The sequence below is a fragment of the Drosophila tropicalis genome, unplaced genomic scaffold (assembly GCF_018151085.1).
Source record: "Drosophila tropicalis isolate 14030-0801.00 unplaced genomic scaffold, ASM1815108v1 contig_845, whole genome shotgun sequence".
Taxonomy (NCBI): Eukaryota; Metazoa; Arthropoda; class Insecta; order Diptera; family Drosophilidae; genus Drosophila; species Drosophila tropicalis.
In genome coordinates this window covers 2,845,807-2,864,813 of record NW_027173338.1, presented here as the reverse complement: position 1 = coordinate 2,864,813, position 19,007 = coordinate 2,845,807, and the positions used below count along the sequence as shown (strand labels likewise).

Sequence of the window (19,007 nt, the reverse complement as noted above, 5' to 3'; positions counted from 1 at the left end):
ATTCAGTTGGACTTTGTTAATCAAATTTAATGACCACATTATGTGGAAGCGACTGAATTATGGTTAGCTCCTACATAGCATAGAATGGATTTACCATCCAAACTTCATTTTGTTCAGATTTCAATTGAGTATTGAGTAAAATATATTTTCTTATGTTTTGAGTCTAAGTTGACTATAAGTTTTACTTAAATCTTGTAGTTCGAAAACCTATTTAGTTATTTGCTTGGCTATTTGTATTATCTATCCCAACAAGAGTGTAGCCTAGTAACATAAAGACCACAAATATATATATATACATAATGTGTCATTATTGTATTAACGTTAAGATAGAGAAGAGAAATTTCATTAGAATGCAATTCTTTTCAGCCATAACTTGTTTTTTTAAATCTGTTTACAATATTCTTTCCCGTTTCAAATATAGCACATTTAAACTGCACAAGTACTTATCTAGTTGGTCATTATCAACCCTGAGCTGTCACCACCCTCAAAAAGAAAAGAAAAGAAAAGGGCAAAACTTCCCACACAGTTGCATGATGTAGTCGAAGGACCGAAGGACACCGCAATCAGTGGCCCATTGAATTCGACTCGAACATGGCCGGATTTATGCGCCATTATTACATGTAATCCCTGCGACATGGACAACCGCTGAGTGACCCATGTGAAATAGGGGCAACAAACATGCAACGTGAACAATTTCTGAGTGAAAAGCGCACTCAAGTGCGAAACGAAGAATTATTACAGTGATGCAATTGCGAAAATGGTACGCGTGCGTATATAGTAAGTGCCGTTTTTCTATGTGAAGAGTATGTATACATCGAGAAGCGGAGAGGGTCACATTAGCCGGATGTCCGTTATGGTGGCTAACACGGACAGCTGCTCGACCAACATCCCCGTGAACCTTTTTGTTCGCTGGCAAATAAAATTTGCAAACAATCGAAATTGAATTTGTAGATACAATTTGATTTTAGAGTGGAGGCAATGCGATAATGTGAATGATGATGATGATCATCATCATTTTGAGGGTAGACGGTAGAGGGGAATTAGAAATCAGTGGTAGGGGAAAGTTTCTTCATAATAAAAATTGACAACTTGATCGCTCTTTGGCTACAAAGTTGCATTTGCCACGCCCCCGCATCCAACTACAAATCACTCATCGAGTCACGAATGTCTCGCAATAAATGTCTTACAACAAAAACTGCAGTTTAATTGCCCAGCGGTATATGGTGGGTAGTGGGGACCGTCTTTTCTTTTCATTTTTGTGTATTGTATAAGTATATTTTGTTTGTTTGAAAATGACAGCAAACAAATGGCAAACGAAAATACAAATAATTCATAAGTATTCTTCTAAAAGACGAATTTGGGATACACTGTTCATAAATGGTCTAACTGAATTCAATTCGTTATTAAATTCATAAGTTTTGTTGGCGATAGATTTTAGTTTTACATTTGAAAATAAGGATTTTCAAAAGATGAAATTCTGAAAACAAAAAGTTTTGAATGTCTTAAGATACTTATCAAATCGCGTAATGTATGGATTTTTCCACTCCGATAGTATATAATACTTAAAGTTTTTCAAAAACTTTCTTTCATGCCATCATCTTACTTCATACTAACTTGGCTGGTTAACTACAATTAAAGAAGATCTACTTATATAAGTGTTCATATGCCCGTCTGGTTATAGGGTATACTAATTGTGACCTCACCTCACCGCAAGACGAAAACAAACAGCAATCTGAGCGATAGGCTCATAAACCAAGCGGTGCCAACTTTAAAGCAGAAAGAAAAAAGGTTTTATCTGCGGTCGAAACTGAACAACAACAGAAAATACTAAAAAGACAATTATGAAGTAAACAAAATAACTTGGAATCATGCAATGCCCATACAGTGGGCTAACATAAATTTTAATATGAAATAGCAGATTATATATATAGAAAGTTCATCTTTGAAATAACCTGATAAAGAAATTGAATATTGTTAAGAATAAATTTTACAAATTACATTTATTACCTTGCCAATCGTTGAACGAACAACTTGTCAAGAAGGATTAAGAAGGATCTCATAATAATATAATTCTCAACCAGTTTTTGCTTTAATTCATATTTACTCACATATACTTTCCATTTTGTGTAAGCCAAAACCACTGTGCAGCATCTTCACCCCAGTCGGGCGATGCAAGGGAAATGCAACATGTGTTCCGGGAATAAGCCGCGTGCCGTTTTATACACGTGTGCTATAAATTTTATAGTTACATTTATATATAAAGATGTTTGTGTGTACATACATATATCCATATGAGTTGTTGGCCAATGTCTTTTCCGGTCTTCTTTGAAGCGCCTGACTGTCAAAGGGCATCCCGATCATAAACCATCTGACATTTATGATCGATGTACTAGTTAGAAGAGGCCAGTTGAGGCCATCAAACAAACAACGACTACCACAAACTCTGTTCTTGGGGCGTCTTTGGGTCTTTAGTCAGAGTATTTGGATTATTTGTCGCCACCAATTTGCTTTTTTCTCTATTCTTTTCTTCTCTTTCACTTACATGTATTTTTCATGTTTGTGGCCTTCTTTTTTTCCATGTTAGTCGCCCACACAAACTTGCAATTACGTTGTTTATTCTAGACGACAAGAGCCAAATGGTAGAAGCGCAATGTATGAGAGAAAAATAATACAAGTAATATGCAAAAAGGGAGGCGGATGAAAACCAAATGGAGCAGATGGCATATAGGCATGGGGCGGGGGATGCAGCATCATTATTATCCTTTTGTCAGGGCATGCAAACATGCAGACATGGATGAGAAATGGTTCGAATCAAACGGCAAATAATGCAGACAACTACCAACATAGATGACAACGAAAACTAAAGATAATGGGAATTGTGTAATGGAAACCGAATTAATAATGCTCTTTCATGTTGATAAGTGACTTTAAGTAAACAAACAGTTGCGAGTCTTTAAATTGATAAATTTTTTTAAAAACAGTTAAGTTGTTTATCCTAAAGCGACTTATTAGCCTCAAGAGCTCTACTTGAAGACCTTGCCTTATTTCATATCAATTTGGAGTAACCAGCTAACCATATCTAACATCAGTTAAAGTAAGTTTAGTTTCGGGGACCTACTATAATTTTGAAAATATTACATTGACTTTTATTTGGAGTTCTTTGAATCTTTCAAATTGTTATAAATTAATTTTCTTAAAAGCTTCTGTTTTACAATATAATTTATGTTTCTTAAGTTCCTAAAGAGATTTTTTAAAGTGTGAACTGCTTATGCATACTAAAATACGAAATTTTCGGTAATCAATTAATGTCACTACTAAAGTAATACACTTAATGCCATCTCATAATATTTACCATGCAGGATACAAGTATTTTCGGATAGGGTTTCAAAAAACAAATAAAAATAAACATATCAAGGGGACACCCGGGTTTGAACCGGGGACCTCTCGATCTGCAGTCGAATGCTCTACCACTGAGCTATATCCCCATATGTTTTTAAGATGATTCTACAGATAAAGAAATAATAAAGATAAATATTTCATGTTATGTAGCTCTTATCCAAGCTAAAGTCATTCTAAATGAAGAATAAATAAGTTGTAAAATAAATTATATAACAATTCATCTCAATCATCATCTTTTTATTCATTAATTATACAAATTACTAACAATTGACAAGTTGCTCTTTTAGGATACATTTTCTTGCCTAATCTGGTTATAATTTTCCTCATAATTTCCCAAGTTTAATGACAAAGTCGTTTTGCCCAATTTCTCCTTTTGCACAAACTTCGAATAACAACGACTCCAAACGACAATGCCTTGTGCCAGTTTCTTGTTGTCTTTCTGTGTGTATTTTTTGCATATTTCTGCACAAAATGAAGAAATAATTTGAAATCATCATACAAACACAGACACAAATGCCTTGAGTTGCATTTGCAGTTTCGCTTCGTCCTAGTCATGGTGTCAACACAATGGCACCAAATTATTTAATACTTCAAGTGTCTCAGTTCTTTCTCGTTTTGTATCTCTCTGGTTGACTCTACATTATACTTTTTCTTTCTCCATTTGTCCTGGAAAAAATAATGTTGCATGATACGTGAATAGCCTCTGTGTGAATACCCTATAGATTCCAAGTGTAAATGCACTAATTGGTATCTATTTCCAAGCCTCTATTATTCGATCTTTTATTTATCTTTCCATAAGTTACGATATGTGGTATTTTGTGATTTATATTTATATATTATAGCTCTTAACGATTCTTGGTGGTCTACGTTAATACATATTCCCTGAATTTCACATATCATAATATACCCACTAAGGATACAAAAAAAAGAAGTTGGTGAAAACATCTGCATATTTAGATTTTGGCACAAAATGTGGTCATACGATGCATATTCATTTCCTTTCTATTCGGTTCCCTTCCCCATTCTCTTTTGTTGTCCAAGCTTTTAGTTAGAGTTTCATATTTAATGAAGCAAACATTTTTCCTCTGCCCATTGTTAGTTGCCAAAATTGTTAAAAATTTGTGAGGAAAATTGATAGAGAGCCTAAGGAAATTGAGAACAATATTTTGACAAGATGAAAATGAAATGGTTGCCTGGAAAATTACACAATAAACTTCTTCTCTACATACATGGCAATAGGAAACTTTATCACCAAAAAGGCAAATGACTTTGATAACCTAAAGAGAGGGAGAGAATAACAGCTGGAGGCAAAGATATCTATGTAGGCGAAAATACACTGGACATTGATTTTCTAAAATGCATTTAGCACAAATCAAGTTTCAAGTTGAATGCATCCCTCGGCCATTCTCTGCAGGTCGTCTATCACCCCTTGTCAAGGACCATCGAGGACAAGTCAGCAAATTCCTGGATCATTAACTCAACATGCAATCGTAAGCACAATTCGACTTTAACAAGCAATTAAATCGAAACAAAAAAACCCACCATTCATACAAAGAGACCAAAGAGAGCAACCCCCAAACCCAAGCACACTCTACCCTATAATTGCAATGGTTCAAGGAGGTGACAGCATTCCAGTGACTCTGATTTATTCCAACAATTAACAATAAAACGTAAAATTTTATAATTATTGTCCATGTAAACAAGCTGAGAAAAAGAGAAAGCTAAAACAGATGAGGTGGAGGAGAAGTGAGGGAAAAAGAAATTCAGAATTGAGCCAATGTCGCCGCCCCTGAAATGTCAAAATGAAGTGACAGCTGCAACGCAAGACAAACCAGGCGCCAGCGCCTTTTGCCTGAAATAATTACTTTTTGAACCAAACCTCTTTCCTTCACCCACACCATCATTCCCCTTCTCTTGCGTATTGAGAAACAGTGAAATAAAATAGAAGCAACAACCCTTCTCGCCCCCTTTTTGGCCACTCCCTTGCGCATATGTCACCGTTGCGATTTTAATTTTGAAATTTATGCTAACATCAGTTTCTCAAACAGCACACAAAATCTGAAGAAGGTCCCATTGAATAGAATTGACTTGGTTCATACCCTGTAATACAGAGAATTGCAAAACGATTACTAACTATCAATGGATAGCTTCGTCTTGAAGAGATAATAGTAAAGATTAAGAATAAAAGTTATGAAAATTCGTACCACAAATAACCTTCGTTTACAAATTAACATCCTGACCAAACTTCGAATACTAGTTTAATAAAAGGTTGAAAAACCCTTTCTCTTATTTGACTATGAAATATTGTTTCTTCTCTCTTCAGTACTTGCCTTCCCGATGTATTAACTCCTGACTGTACATATATACTCCTTTAAACAATGGGTGACATGGGTATAAAAAACGCAGTCAGCATCATCATCAGAAGCAGCAGGTTGCAAAGGGGTTGGCCAATTTCCGTGCATTGAGCATTTGAGTGGGGTGAGGATTGGATAGAGAGCAAATGAGGCAGGGCCGTAGAAGCCGTATGACATTATTTGTGCAGCACTTTTTGCCAGTTGCCATCCGGCTATCCCCTCGCCCTTCATGCCCATTCCCATTTCACTTTTCTTTTTTTCTCTCCAGGCCAGGAGTGGCTTCATCAATGGACTTCTCCGTTCGCAGTGGCGTCCTGCGTTCATCAGCCTCATCAACGTAAAGTAAATATTTGCATAATGTGCAGCTGTATGTGTGCCTATGCGTATATGTGTGTGTGTAATTTGTGGGTGGCAATGGGCGACAGCAGCAGCACTTGCCATGTTTACTTTACAAAATGCAATAACATCCCAGCAAAACGTATTCACCACGGGGGGAAGAAAGGCCAACAAGCCCAGTCCGATGCACTCCAGCATCATGCCCAAACCAAAAAAAAAAAAAAAAACAACAGTTTGCGGTTAGCCCAGAAAATACATATTACAAAATAATTGAAAACTCGCTGCTTGTTGAGCAGTTAACAATATGATCAATCAATAATTATACAAAAAATAAAAACCGAATTCCCCAATGAGCTCATCACAAAATTTGAAACTCATCGTTGAATCTTATAAAAGGCTAATCCTTTCAGTGGCTTCGATTGAAGTGCATAAGTAATGCATGATGAATCATCATTTGAATATTACCTGAATCTAAATGAATAAGCAATCACGCAGGTCTTAAATGAATTAAAAAAAACTTCTTTATGGCATCTTAACAAGGGTTGCGATCAATTGAAAATAAATTTCATCGGTAATATCAAGATTTACGATGTACACCAGGCAAGCCGACTTATAAATTCAACTAGTAGTATCAGCTGATACACATTACTAAACTAACCAACGCATACAAGTTATTCTCTTCCCTTTAGTTAAGTTTCATTTCGTTGCCTTTGATGGAGCTATGTGAACAAAAGAAACAAATATCTGCAAAGTTTGATTCCTTCGCTTGGATTCCTATCTAGCATCTAGGAAATCGCATTTTCACTTTAACATTTATCAAATGCAGGCCACTCTTTTCGGCTGTCACATACCAAAAATTACTGACTTTCTAAAGGAAGAGTCATGGCTAAGGAGGGGGAGAGGGACAGTGTGTCTAGCATATATAACCATATCATCATATCGTACAATTCACTGTCAATGACAAACCATAGCTAAAACTCTGTGTGAGTCTCTTTCTGTGTCTTTTGCTTTCAGTTAAGAAGAGAAGAGCCAAAAATGGGACACGCCTTTTGACCATCAAGAACGTAAGGATGTTTAATGGTTTATGGAACTAGAACTGGGAATTGGAATTCGAATTGCACTTCATGGATTCGTCACATGTGATTTGGGTCTATGTAAATAACGAAAAGTCTCTGAAGGGTGTGTGTTGTGTGTGTATAAAAAAAGTGTGGTCTCAAGTGAAATTGATAGTTTGTGAATGCCATCGACACGCTGTTGCTAATTAAAATGGATGATCGATCGACTCAACGCCAAAAAGAGGGTTGAGATACATATAAAAAACAGCCCTTGAGAACCAGCAGCTCCCTTTATGATAAAATGGTGTCAAAAGCCTGGTTCTATCTGTAAGCCGGCTTACCAACACCTCTCCAAAAAGAAAAGCTGAGCTGACCCTGAAGCTTGGATCACTTTTTAGTTGTGTTTTTTTTTTCCTAGTGAATTCATTAACTGGCGGAACCGAACGCAAATCTCTTGTGACAACATAAATAGAAACATGATTTAAGAGTTCGGCATTGATCCTGTCGGTTGTTGCGGGATCATCGGGCAAATTTACAGCTGGGATTACAATGTACCTCCTGTGCCCATGGCGATGCTGCTGGGGATGCTGAGTGAACACGAGACTCACCCCGGGTGGCGGCAGTTCGTCATTCCGCTTGAGGGTTAAAAAACAGAAATACAAAATGTTGATTAGCCTTCTGCGCAATGCGGAAATGGGTTGGCATTGCAGTTTCACTTTTTTCTCATTTTTTTTGTTCTTGTTTTGTATGTCTCATAAATTATAAACTAAATTTCTATTCTTATTTTTTGTTGCCTGACATGTAATTTGGTTTTCCCTCTTTTTTTTTTTTTTTTTTTGTTCTTGTTGTGCGTTAGGGGAATCTAATAAAAAAAACTACAAACTGTGCACAGTAATTGTGTTTTGTATGGCAAATAATTAAACTGAAATGTTGATTTGATGAAGTGTTGGGTAAAAATGTAACAGTTTCGAAACCAAGTCAAAAAAGTGACATTTTAAGTGATTTGCATTTGAATCTTGTGATATCTCTTAGTCAAATTTTATAGCACGTTTGAATGTGAACTAAATTATAAATAGATTATAGAATTCATTACTTTACCCAACGAACAAAAGGTTTCAAGTTTGATCAAGTCAAACCTTTCTCCTCATTGTCTTTAGTCTTCTTATATACTTTTTATATCCAGACTCCGACGATCCATATCATCAGCGTATTGCAGAAGACAATTTCCAAACATTTATTAAATGATGTTACAATTTCAAGAAATTTTGGAATATCCCTCAATCAGCAGCACGGTATTAGCGACTTTTTTGTCTTCTAATCTCTTTAAATTTGATAATACATGTGCTAAGGAACTCAAAAAGAATTTTAGCTCACTTTCAATATAGTTTCTTTCGAATGGGCTTATTGTATATCGTAAACACAGAATTTGTTTTATAACCAAAATATCAATTTATTCATTTTATTTCATATGAAAATCTCGTATATTGGGTACAAAGTTCCCCCTTTTTCTGCCCCTAAATTGCAGCCCTTGCAGCTAAGTGCACTGGAAATGAAAGAAAAATATGAATTATGTGAATATGTCAAAGATGAGAAACTATAAAATTAGCACCGAGTGTTTTCCTGAAACTAATTGTATTAATATGTCAACATGGTTGAAAGTCTGTGTCTGTCTATCTGTCTGCCTATTTATTTTGTGAGTATATGTTTGTGAGTGTGTGTGAATCATTGCGAGTGTTTTTATGAGTATGCACGCCGAACTACTTAAGATTACACAATAACAAATTTCGAAAAGTACTTAAAGTTTATTTATTTTGCCTCAGCCTCTTCGACACGCAAACATAAAAATCCGAAAAAGAAAAATTGATGAAAGCGCCACACAACAAAGTAGCTAGAGCCAAAAAAAAAGAGGGCATAAGTGAGGCACATGAAAATGTGGAAGGGGCCTGGGGTATGGCCGCAAATTAATTCAGTTGCCACCCACTTGGCAAATGCCTTGAAAAATGCTATTTTCCCTTTCTTCTTTTATATCTCTCTGGCTGTTTTATTTTATTTATGATTTATGCCTATCATCAAAAATCAACACATTAGACCGCCCTTTGAAGTGCATTCGCTGTACATAAAGCCAACATGTAGACAATTGGGAGTCAGAGAGGAGGAAGTAAAAAACGATGTGCTAATTTGGCAAAATATTTTTATACAAAATGCAACAACAATTTAAAAACACATTTATAGTGTCAATTGCAATGCATTTTCAAGAGCTCTCTGTGTATTTTGGGTTGCCTATTTTGGGAGCAAATTGTGAAATAGATTTTATGGATTCTGGTGAAAGGGTTAATTGGGAGAGTTTATAGAAATGCATTATGCAGTTGTATAAATTCCCATTAGCATATTTTTGTCATTCTCTTGTGCAATTAATCAAGCTTTTTTTGGGTATGAATCTTATTAGAATCCTGTAAAATAAAGAAATCTAAATATAGTAAGCCCATTGAACTTCTTACAAATGCTTTTGGTAGAGAATATTTTTAAGATACTAAGAGAAACACAAATATATACTTAAATATATAATATAATAAAAACAAATTCAAATCCATTCTTCAAGACCCTTGGAGGACTACTTCCTAGCTAGCACTAAACTCTACCTTCAATTGTTGTGTTCAATCTTTATATTAAATAACTCTTAGTAAATGTTAAATACATTAATAAAGTAGATCAAATGTTCCTTTTGATCAGTAAGCTGTTCATTTGTAAACTATTTACATATATACTAAACACGTAAATTAAGTTTCAGATGTTATACTAAAGATGTTAGGTAACTGACACAAAAATATAATTAAAATATTAAAATTTGCAACTTATTTTCATTAAATTTTAAGACAAATATTTTTAGGAATGCCTTTTTCCCATTTCGCAAAAGATATTTTTCTATTGCTATATACATATGATTTTCTAAAATTGAGTCGACTGAACTGAAATATTTTTCATCTGTTATCGATATCTCTCTGTATAAGAGATTGTTTTCGACTATATACTTATGTATGTCAGCTCATTATAAATGGATTGTCCATATGAAACGGATCATAACATTCTATTCCATTGTAAATTTTACACAAAGAGAAGACAGATGACAGGTAAATCAAAATCGTTCATGTTTTCAAGAGTTAGCATAACAAGGTAAAATACAAACACGTTTTGATTATGAGGTTGATTACCTATTGCTTAAAAAAACCGCCACACAATTTTATTTTTTAAATTTCATCCATTCTGGAAATGATTTCTTGACACTTTGCTGAAAAAGTGAACGAGAATTGCTACACTTTATTTATTAGTCATATACAGATGAATAAATTTGTTACTTGAACTGGTTTTCGCAAGTCACTTATCAGCAAAAGGGAGAGAATGAATGGAAAACCAAAACCAAAGCTGAAAGTTCATAATCGCTTTTGTTGTTTCAGTTTTTTTTTTTTTTTTTGCCTTTTCAAAGCACACAAAAAGTCCAAGTCATGACATAAACTTTTCGACTGTAGCATGTGTGGCCCAGGCACGGCCCCTATGCAAATTAGATCGAGTCCCCCCTCTCTTAATACTCTTCCATGGCGCACTCTCAACTCTCACCCTCGAAAAATGTAATTTATGCGACGGCAATTAAACATGCATCATTTAGGTTCGCATCTGAAACGGATGACATCGACAGCGTCGCCGTCGCCATCGTCATCGTCATCACCATCATCATCGTTCGCGGAAGACAAGGCGGCTACCATGTCACAAGCTACCGTCCCGGTCCGCCTACACCTCCTCCAACACTATCGCGGCATCGGCATCACCATCCATAGATCTGTCAACACTTGACGGCGGCGGCGGCGGCGTCAGACATCGGAAACTTTGGCCTGACACATCTTGGCATTGTCCATTTGCCAACGCCCCATCATTTGTCAATATTAAGTTTAATTAGCAAAACCCAAACCCACCAAGAGTAACGAAAGAATATCTCTTACTTTTAGTCGGAGAAAATTTGTTGTTTGTTAATTTAATGAGAGACAATTTGCTTTATTCGATTGGGCAGTCAACCACACAGTAGAGGCGTTTCTCCAAAATATTAAATAATATAGAGGCAGAAAAAAAAAATGTTCTCTTATATTGTTTTTATTCTAAGAATATTTTGGTCAGCTTATGTCATCATCAAGGTCGGTATTTCTGGTCAAGTGCCCAAGCGGCAGGTCTAAAGTTTTGTTAACCTTATTTTAATATTTCAGTTTTTACTTAACCATTTTCCTAGTAGTTTCATTAGCTTAACTTTGCATGCTCGAATCAACTCAACTCAAAAAGCGGATTCATCGCAGTGCCAAGCGTAAAAGATAATGATTCAGGTCTATCTTATATTTTTTGGAACTCGAAAGTGCCAGACTGACTCTACCTACTTTATATTGACGGTTTTCATAGAAAAGTTTGATTTGGAATAGGTTCATCTCTTGAATCAGTATTCCAAATGTTTGTAATTTCTGTATTACCAAAATGTTTATCATGTTCTCTTTAAATTTTCCATATTTGCATTGGTCACAAATGGTTATGGTTAAAGTTCAAGTTCAACCAAAATGTAATTTACAGATACATTTCCATCTTATTTGGCTATCAGCGCAATTGTCACGTGATTAATGCCACAATCCCCCCCACATAAACAAACACGCAAACACCTCGGCTCGATACAAGCCACGCTCCCATTAGCCATGACTGAATGAATGATGAATTGAAATAGAGGCAAATTTTGATACTAATGCTGTGTGGTCCACTCATCTTCATCTCAACCAAAAATCCAACCGAATACTCGTACAGAGACTGAGTCTGAGTCTGATTATCTGTGAGAGACTGCAAGGCATGTGTCGTCCGTTTCGTCTTATCGCTTGTTGTTGTCTTGACCCCCAAGACGATTGTCCGCCATGTGATTCATTTATTTGCCACAATAATGCCAACCGAAATACAATTTATCTGGGCTACCCATTTGGTAGCCCGCACCCACCAAAATCCTTTGGCCACTTGACTCATTAGGCGCGTATTGATACGACGGCCACTGCATCATCATCATCAACATCATCCTCTGAATCTCCTACGTTGTCTGTTCGCATGATTTGCATTAATTTGGCAAATGTTTTCGATACCCCAAAATCCCCACCTCTGGATACCTTCATATATACACACATACATCCACATATAGTCTGTTTGCATGTCCGTAGGCTGTTGCTGCCGATAAGCGCTGACATGACCAGATCCGTTTTCTGGTCATTAATTAGCCCCTGCCAATGACGTTGCATAATAAATTATACAGTGTTTATTTCGCATTTCGCTTGTTCGCATGAAACCTCTGTTAAACCGATAAAGTTCTTAATATAGGCTACTATTTATAATCATTTTTGAAAAGATTCTTAGAAGAATGAAGATGACTCTTTTACCGATAGTTTATGAAATTTAAACTTAACTTTTCGACGCAATTTTATTAATGGAATCCACTTAATTTAAATTATAACTTAGCTGTCCTTTGGCTCTTCATCTTGGGCTTGACGACGACTCTTGACCAGACATAGTACAAACTTATATGCTGTGAGTAAAAGCAAGAGCGCACCAGCTGAATAATAGCAATTATAAACAAACTGTTTGGGCAGTATTTGACACTTGGCAACCTTATAGTCATTGGGAGTTATGGTGGCCTATAGATTAAAATTTTCATAAAAACATGGGCTAAATGTACAGTAATATAAGTGACTTACCATTAGAAAACTTGGATAGTCTTTCTTACGCCAGCAAAATGAGGCCACTGTGAACTCATTTATACCCAAACGATTCACACTGCGGCAATAGTGATGCGAATGACCAGCAAAGGCCAAACGTGGCTTCAACCAATCACCCAACATTTCTGTCAAATTTTTAGAGAGTACATCAACATTTTCACGAAAGTTTTCCATATAGGGAGCATCGTGCTCAATGCAGATATCATCCGAAATGCGATATGTTGGTATATGTTGCAATAAAATCGGTTGGCTATACGACTGAGTAGAATCCGCTGCATCGCTGCATTCCTCCTCCTGTGGATCTTTCATGCAGTAGAGTGTTTGCGATACATTTCTTAAAGCAGTTTCGGCCATTTCGCAGAATGTGCAACCATCAGTACCCAAGGCCATTGAATTGATCAGTACAAAGTGTACATCTTTTATGCTGTATAGATGAACCAGTGAATTGTTGAAATTCTCTTCAAATCGCTTCAAATAGTAAGGGTGTAATCTGCAAAGAGAAAGCAACTCTTTAGCCAAACCTTCCGACTATCATTTTGACTTCCTCACTTGAAATGGAAACCAACATCGTGATTACCAGCAACACTAATTAGAGGTATGCCTGGTGGTAGATTAAAAATTTTCAAATATCGTATCATATGCTCGTGAAACTGTTGATTATTCAGCTTGTCCCCCTCGTCGAATAGATCGCCTAAAATGAATACCACATCGGGTTTAAGTAATTTTACAGAAGCCTGAAAAGCCCGTTTGATATGCCATTCCGTATAGGTTCTATCAAGCCATCCATTGATATGTGGTCCAGCTAAATGGGGATCGGATAAGATCAATGCCTGCAAAGGATCTTCAATGTATCTCTGACGGTTAAGTTTTGGCCATTTGCATTTCCTAAGATATACAAAGTCTGCCAAATATTCACAAAATAGTAAGGCACCTAGGCCGATCAAGATAGTCCCAATTATCCAACGCATCAATGTATTTGTAAATTTCAATAAATATATATATAAAAATCAAACAGAAAATTGAAATTGAATTTATTTCTCAGTTATGAGTTGGCAATAGGAAAAAGTCTGCCTACTTGAAGCATATCGAAGTTTGTGTTTGTTGTTTTTGAGTCTGCTTATTTATTCAGTCAATAAATTAAATTAAACTCTCTCCAGGGCTTATAACTGGTAGCAATTTACCAACACTAGCTTGTGACACTACGCAACACACAAACCAAAGAACCTAATTTAGCCCGATAGCTCTTAAGATGGCTGAGTAAAACGCATACGTACGGATGGACAGATGGACATGGATATATCGACTCGGCTTCTTATGCTGATTAAGAATATACATATATACTTTATGGTTACGTTATAAACATCTGACTAATTTTATAATGCCCACTGCAAGGGTATAAAAACCAAAAGGCTAAATATGCATACCTCTCTCTCTCTCTCTATTCCTTCCCTTGAAGGATCTGCCTCAGTTAGGCTTACGTTTTTTCTATTTTCTCCTTTTCAACCTACTTGTGCAAAAGATTCCATCTGTAGTATTTAAATTGCTGCTTAAAATTTCAGTAGGAGGCCATATTACCTCTTAACTCTTGACACAATCAAAGCATCAGGAAAAAAAAAAAACAATAAAACACTGCGTCTTGAGAAATGTTGGCCTTCTTTTATTTTTTTGCTTTTTTTTTTGTCGTGAAAGTGTAAAATGTATTCGAGAAATGTCAATGAATTTCTTCTGTCTTTCTTTTCCGCTGAAATGGACCGACACTTGACGTGGCCGAAACATGAGAAAGGCGGCAGGTTGGGGAAGATGCGTTGAGTTACGCTCATGCAATGGCCATAAATAAATGCAAAATGCATTTACAACAAACCAAAACGCAAACACAAACACAAAAAAAAAGGCACAACCGAAAAAAGTACGATAAACTTTACAACTCAGATCGGAGAAGATCCGCAAGTCGCACGTCTCAGTAATTAATTAAAGCATTAAGTGCTAATTTTACGACAACTCGATTTGTGCGTTGGCCCCTTAAGCAAATTTGCATGCAGCCATCGGAATTTGGCTGAATGGCAGAAGAAGGAAGCAAATGACAGGCAGACAGGCACAAGTGAGGAGACACACAGAGGGCGGGGGACAGTGCCTCAGACAGACAGCCAAATGAAGACGAGGCAGTCGAAGAGCTGCAGCAACAACAACTTTTCAACTGTCGCCAAGATTTTCAAAAAAATATATATAATATATATGTATGTATACCTCCGTATGCCAGCCTCATTGGGCTTGGCTTCTGCCCAATTGCCGCAGTTTGCAGTTTATACATATTTTTTCTTCACTTTCGGCCTTTTGTTTTGCTTTGATGTTTATTTTTGAAACATAAAAATGATCATTTCTGTTGCTGTTGTTGTTGGTTGCTGTCAGAGAGTCAGTCGTCGGGGAAACTCCACTCGTAATTAATCATATGCATTTGGTTTTCCTTATTGAAAACATCATCTCATACCCTGGACAAAATGAGTTTGGATACATATTTGTAAGCTGTAAAAAATAAATATCTACGATTTATATTAACTTTCTTTTTAAATCTAAAATGTCTTTTGTTTTTAACATACTATATACTATTTTTCACTAAACATATTATCTGCCTGGCGGACAGGGCATGGAAATAGTCAAAGGGACGTTGGGTTCCGCTTTAGAAACTCTAAAAATAGTTTCTTACTTTGGTTTCAAAACATAATGGTAATCGAAAGGGTATAGAAAAGTCATAAAAGTGCTGTAGTCCTGTTATACATATATAAAGTTTCTTCAATAGCCACAAAATGATTCCAAAATTTAGAAAAAGACACAATAAAAACCTATTGGATTTGTCAGTGCAGAATAACTATTCGCTCAATAGCCAAAGAAATCTTTACTAATCTAGTCATCCGATCAGATAATTTTGTTATTTCGAGTGAATAATGTAATGTACTCTTTCAGATAGTGCATTTCTCTGCTCCTTTCGCGTTTCTCATTCTCAACATATGTATGGATTGACTCCCTGGAGTCAGAATCTCAAGTGCTTACTCATCTACAACAATGCGAGATGAAATTTATCAAATGCTTTGTGGTGGACAGGACAGAACTATTAAAGGATTATAAATTATGCTTTGATCATTGACATTTGGAATTGCCTTAAATGTCTGTCTGTCTCTCTTTCAATTTTCTTATTCTTTTTCCATCTCTTTTGCACACAGATTTGTGGTAGAATGCAATTGTATATAAGATCTTATCCATTAAACTCACACACAAAGTCAAAATAGCAAAAATAAAATAAAAAATTTTAGAATTCAGCGAAAGATTAAAAAAAAAACGAAACTTTTATACTCTAAACACTTATTTTAATTAGAAAGGTTTAACTTATTGTCTTAAATTGGTTTTACTATGTCCTCTATAAAGTGAGATTTTTAAGATACCCTAAACTAACTATATACTTTTGTTAGGGTATTTAAATGTGTATATGTAAGTTGAAATATTTTCCCTCGTTACGTTTTTTGCATATATGACAATTTGGTTTCATTCCTCAGGTAGAAATCCATTAAATTTGTAACACAATAGTTGCAAAAATGTCTATAATTACACGAAATGGCTGTGGAAATGGTTCGAGGACAAAGATCCGAACAGGGGTTGCACACACACACACACGAAACACATTCTTGACTGCACTTCCGATGCATTTGCAGGATATGCGAAATACTCACACACACACACAGAGAGAGATAGAGGGAAATGTGTTGGTAAATAATTGGTTACGGACTCTGACCATAAATGGTGCAGGCTTTTCGTTGTCGGGAAAAATAGGAAAATCAAATACAAATACCACTTCATTTTCCCACTGTTTTCCATGCTGTCCATTGACATCGATTCGATTCCTCAGTAGTTTTTATGCACGCATTTCTCAGTTTTTGACGTCTGTCAGCTACATTTTATATAGTTTTATTGAGCGCGTGAGAGTTTTATTTAATTATTGTTGTAAATCTGTTCAGAAATAACATAAATTTTCCCCAACACACACACACACTTGCATAGAAATTTCTTAGATGCACGAATTATGGATTCAATAAATAAAATTAAAGACCACAAAGTTTTACCACAAATGTTTCCAGTCAATTGGTATGGAAAATTTTTTAGGTATACATTTTATCTACTCTTCAAATATTAATCTGAAATTTAATATGCAGACTCTGCTATTTTAATACCCTTCTAAAAAAGTAAGTATATTAGTTTTAGTAAATCCAAAGACCGTTGCCTTATGTCCAGCCAAACAAAATTGTTGAGGACTCTATTGTTGAGGTAATTCTGGCTAGTTACCTTCTTCCTCTTAAATTTCCCCTTTGAAAATACAAATATTTTTTTTTTGGGATCACCATTAAGAGATGATTCCAAGTGGCAAAATATATTTCAACTGCTTTAAAAAGGAAAGTTTTAGTGTTATAAGTTCTCCTGATCCTGAAAATGATAAAGCTCCATAAAGAGCAAAAGTTAAGGTTAATAACTGACTGACTAATACCAAAATACTAATGCAATGCAAAGAGCAAACGAAATGACTATAAAAATTCTGAAAAATAATTTCTTTACTTTTGCATTTATCTTTATTGAAGTAAATTTGCTTTTCTTCAGCTAAATTATATATCTTTCATTCACTTCCTGATGCAAATTTCAGATCTGCTCAAGCAAAGAGAAAAAAGATCATTAATATTCATATGTAGTCATATGAATGAAATGACATGAACTGAATAAACATATTCCTGTGACATTTTTGGGCACTATGTAGCTTCTACCCTCTGCTACTTACTACTTAGTCGCATTAAAGTGACTTCTACTTAAGCCTGTTTATGCAATATATGCCCGAACAAAAGGAATGTTAATGCGGCTACAACTACTACAAACATCTTTCGAGTCATTAAGGGCAGTGTGTGTTTGTGAGTAGGAGAGGGTGGCAGAAGTTGCACATCAATTTGAAACATTTCTGACACGCACAACGAAAAAACCAAAAAAACGTAAAACGAAAAACTTCAACAAAATCGATGGCACGCCTCCACAAAACATCAGCAAATGCCTCGAATGCTCTATTGTAGGTGTTCATCAGTTGTCGTCTCCATCATTTTGTCTGAAATCGGGGAGACGGGCCTCGGCGACGGGTGCAGTTTGGGTGAGAGGGGAAACAGAGGCAGAGGCCTTAACCGATTTTTCGCTGTGGCCACACAATTATGCTCATCAACATCCGTCAGTCGGCGGTGGAAAAGTGTTAAGTAATGAGTTAATCTACGCAAACCTCGCATGATTAAGTGCTCTGGGCTGCTGATGCGTTGATTTTGCCCAAGAAATGATGGGGTGACCGCTGCTAAAGGGGGGAGGAGGTTAAGACACATGGCAAGGTCTTTAAATAGAAACGTTTTGGCTAGGATAGCTAGTCAGGTTATGATGTACAGTGGTCGAAATTTTGGTTCGTGATATAAGAAAACTATTTTAGCCTAATAATTTTCCAATTAGAAATGAAGACTCAAGTATGAGTATTTAGAAATTTTTCAATATTACATCTAAATACATACAATAGTTCGACAAATTGAGAAATTCATCTTACTCGAATTTTATGAATTATTATAACTTCTTTGGAATATTCTATTTCATATTTTGAATAGGGAAACTATTGACATTTAAATCAGTTAAGAGATTTTAGTTTCATTTACTGAAGGTTATTACAGATAATTTTTTGTCCACTGTGCGTTGATTTGTGTTGATAAATTATGATTGAGACTGCATTTTATTTGAGTCGATTTGCCTGAATGCTCTTCGCACATTTGTTTTGCCAGCCGATTATTTATCACATCAATTGAGTTAATGTGCCCTAGAATTAAGGACAAGGAGCGATCATGGCCATACATTGATCATTTTTGGCATAAAAGCAAAACTAGTTGAGTTGCACTCACATCCATTTATCTCATAGCTGGCGGCACACAGTCTTGCCCCAAAACTCAATCGTATGGGGGGACGATTATTTTCTGTGGGGTGTGAGAGGCAAGGCACCATAATATTTATCAATATGATAAATTATGATATGAAGCGAG

At 35.8% G+C, this 19,007-nt stretch overlaps 1 protein-coding gene and 1 non-coding gene across 2 annotated transcripts; both read right to left on the bottom strand.

The window, feature by feature from the left end:
- Positions 1–3,413: 3,413 nt before the first annotated feature.
- TRNAC-GCA (transfer RNA cysteine (anticodon GCA)) lies at positions 3,414–3,485 on the bottom strand. Its single transcript has one exon. It is a non-coding gene; the product is annotated as a tRNA-Cys (tRNA).
- A 9,106-nt stretch (positions 3,486–12,591) lies between these two features.
- On the bottom strand, positions 12,592–13,976 carry LOC137581122 (metallophosphoesterase 1 homolog). Its single transcript, XM_068295292.1, has 3 exons — positions 13,471–13,976; positions 12,901–13,411; positions 12,592–12,840 (listed from the first exon to the last, which is right to left on the bottom strand). The coding sequence occupies exons 1-3, from the start codon at positions 13,887–13,889 to the stop codon at positions 12,661–12,663; spliced, it is 1,110 nt and encodes a 369-aa protein (XP_068151393.1). The 5' UTR covers positions 13,890–13,976; the 3' UTR covers positions 12,592–12,660.
- Positions 13,977–19,007: the final 5,031 nt, after the last annotated feature.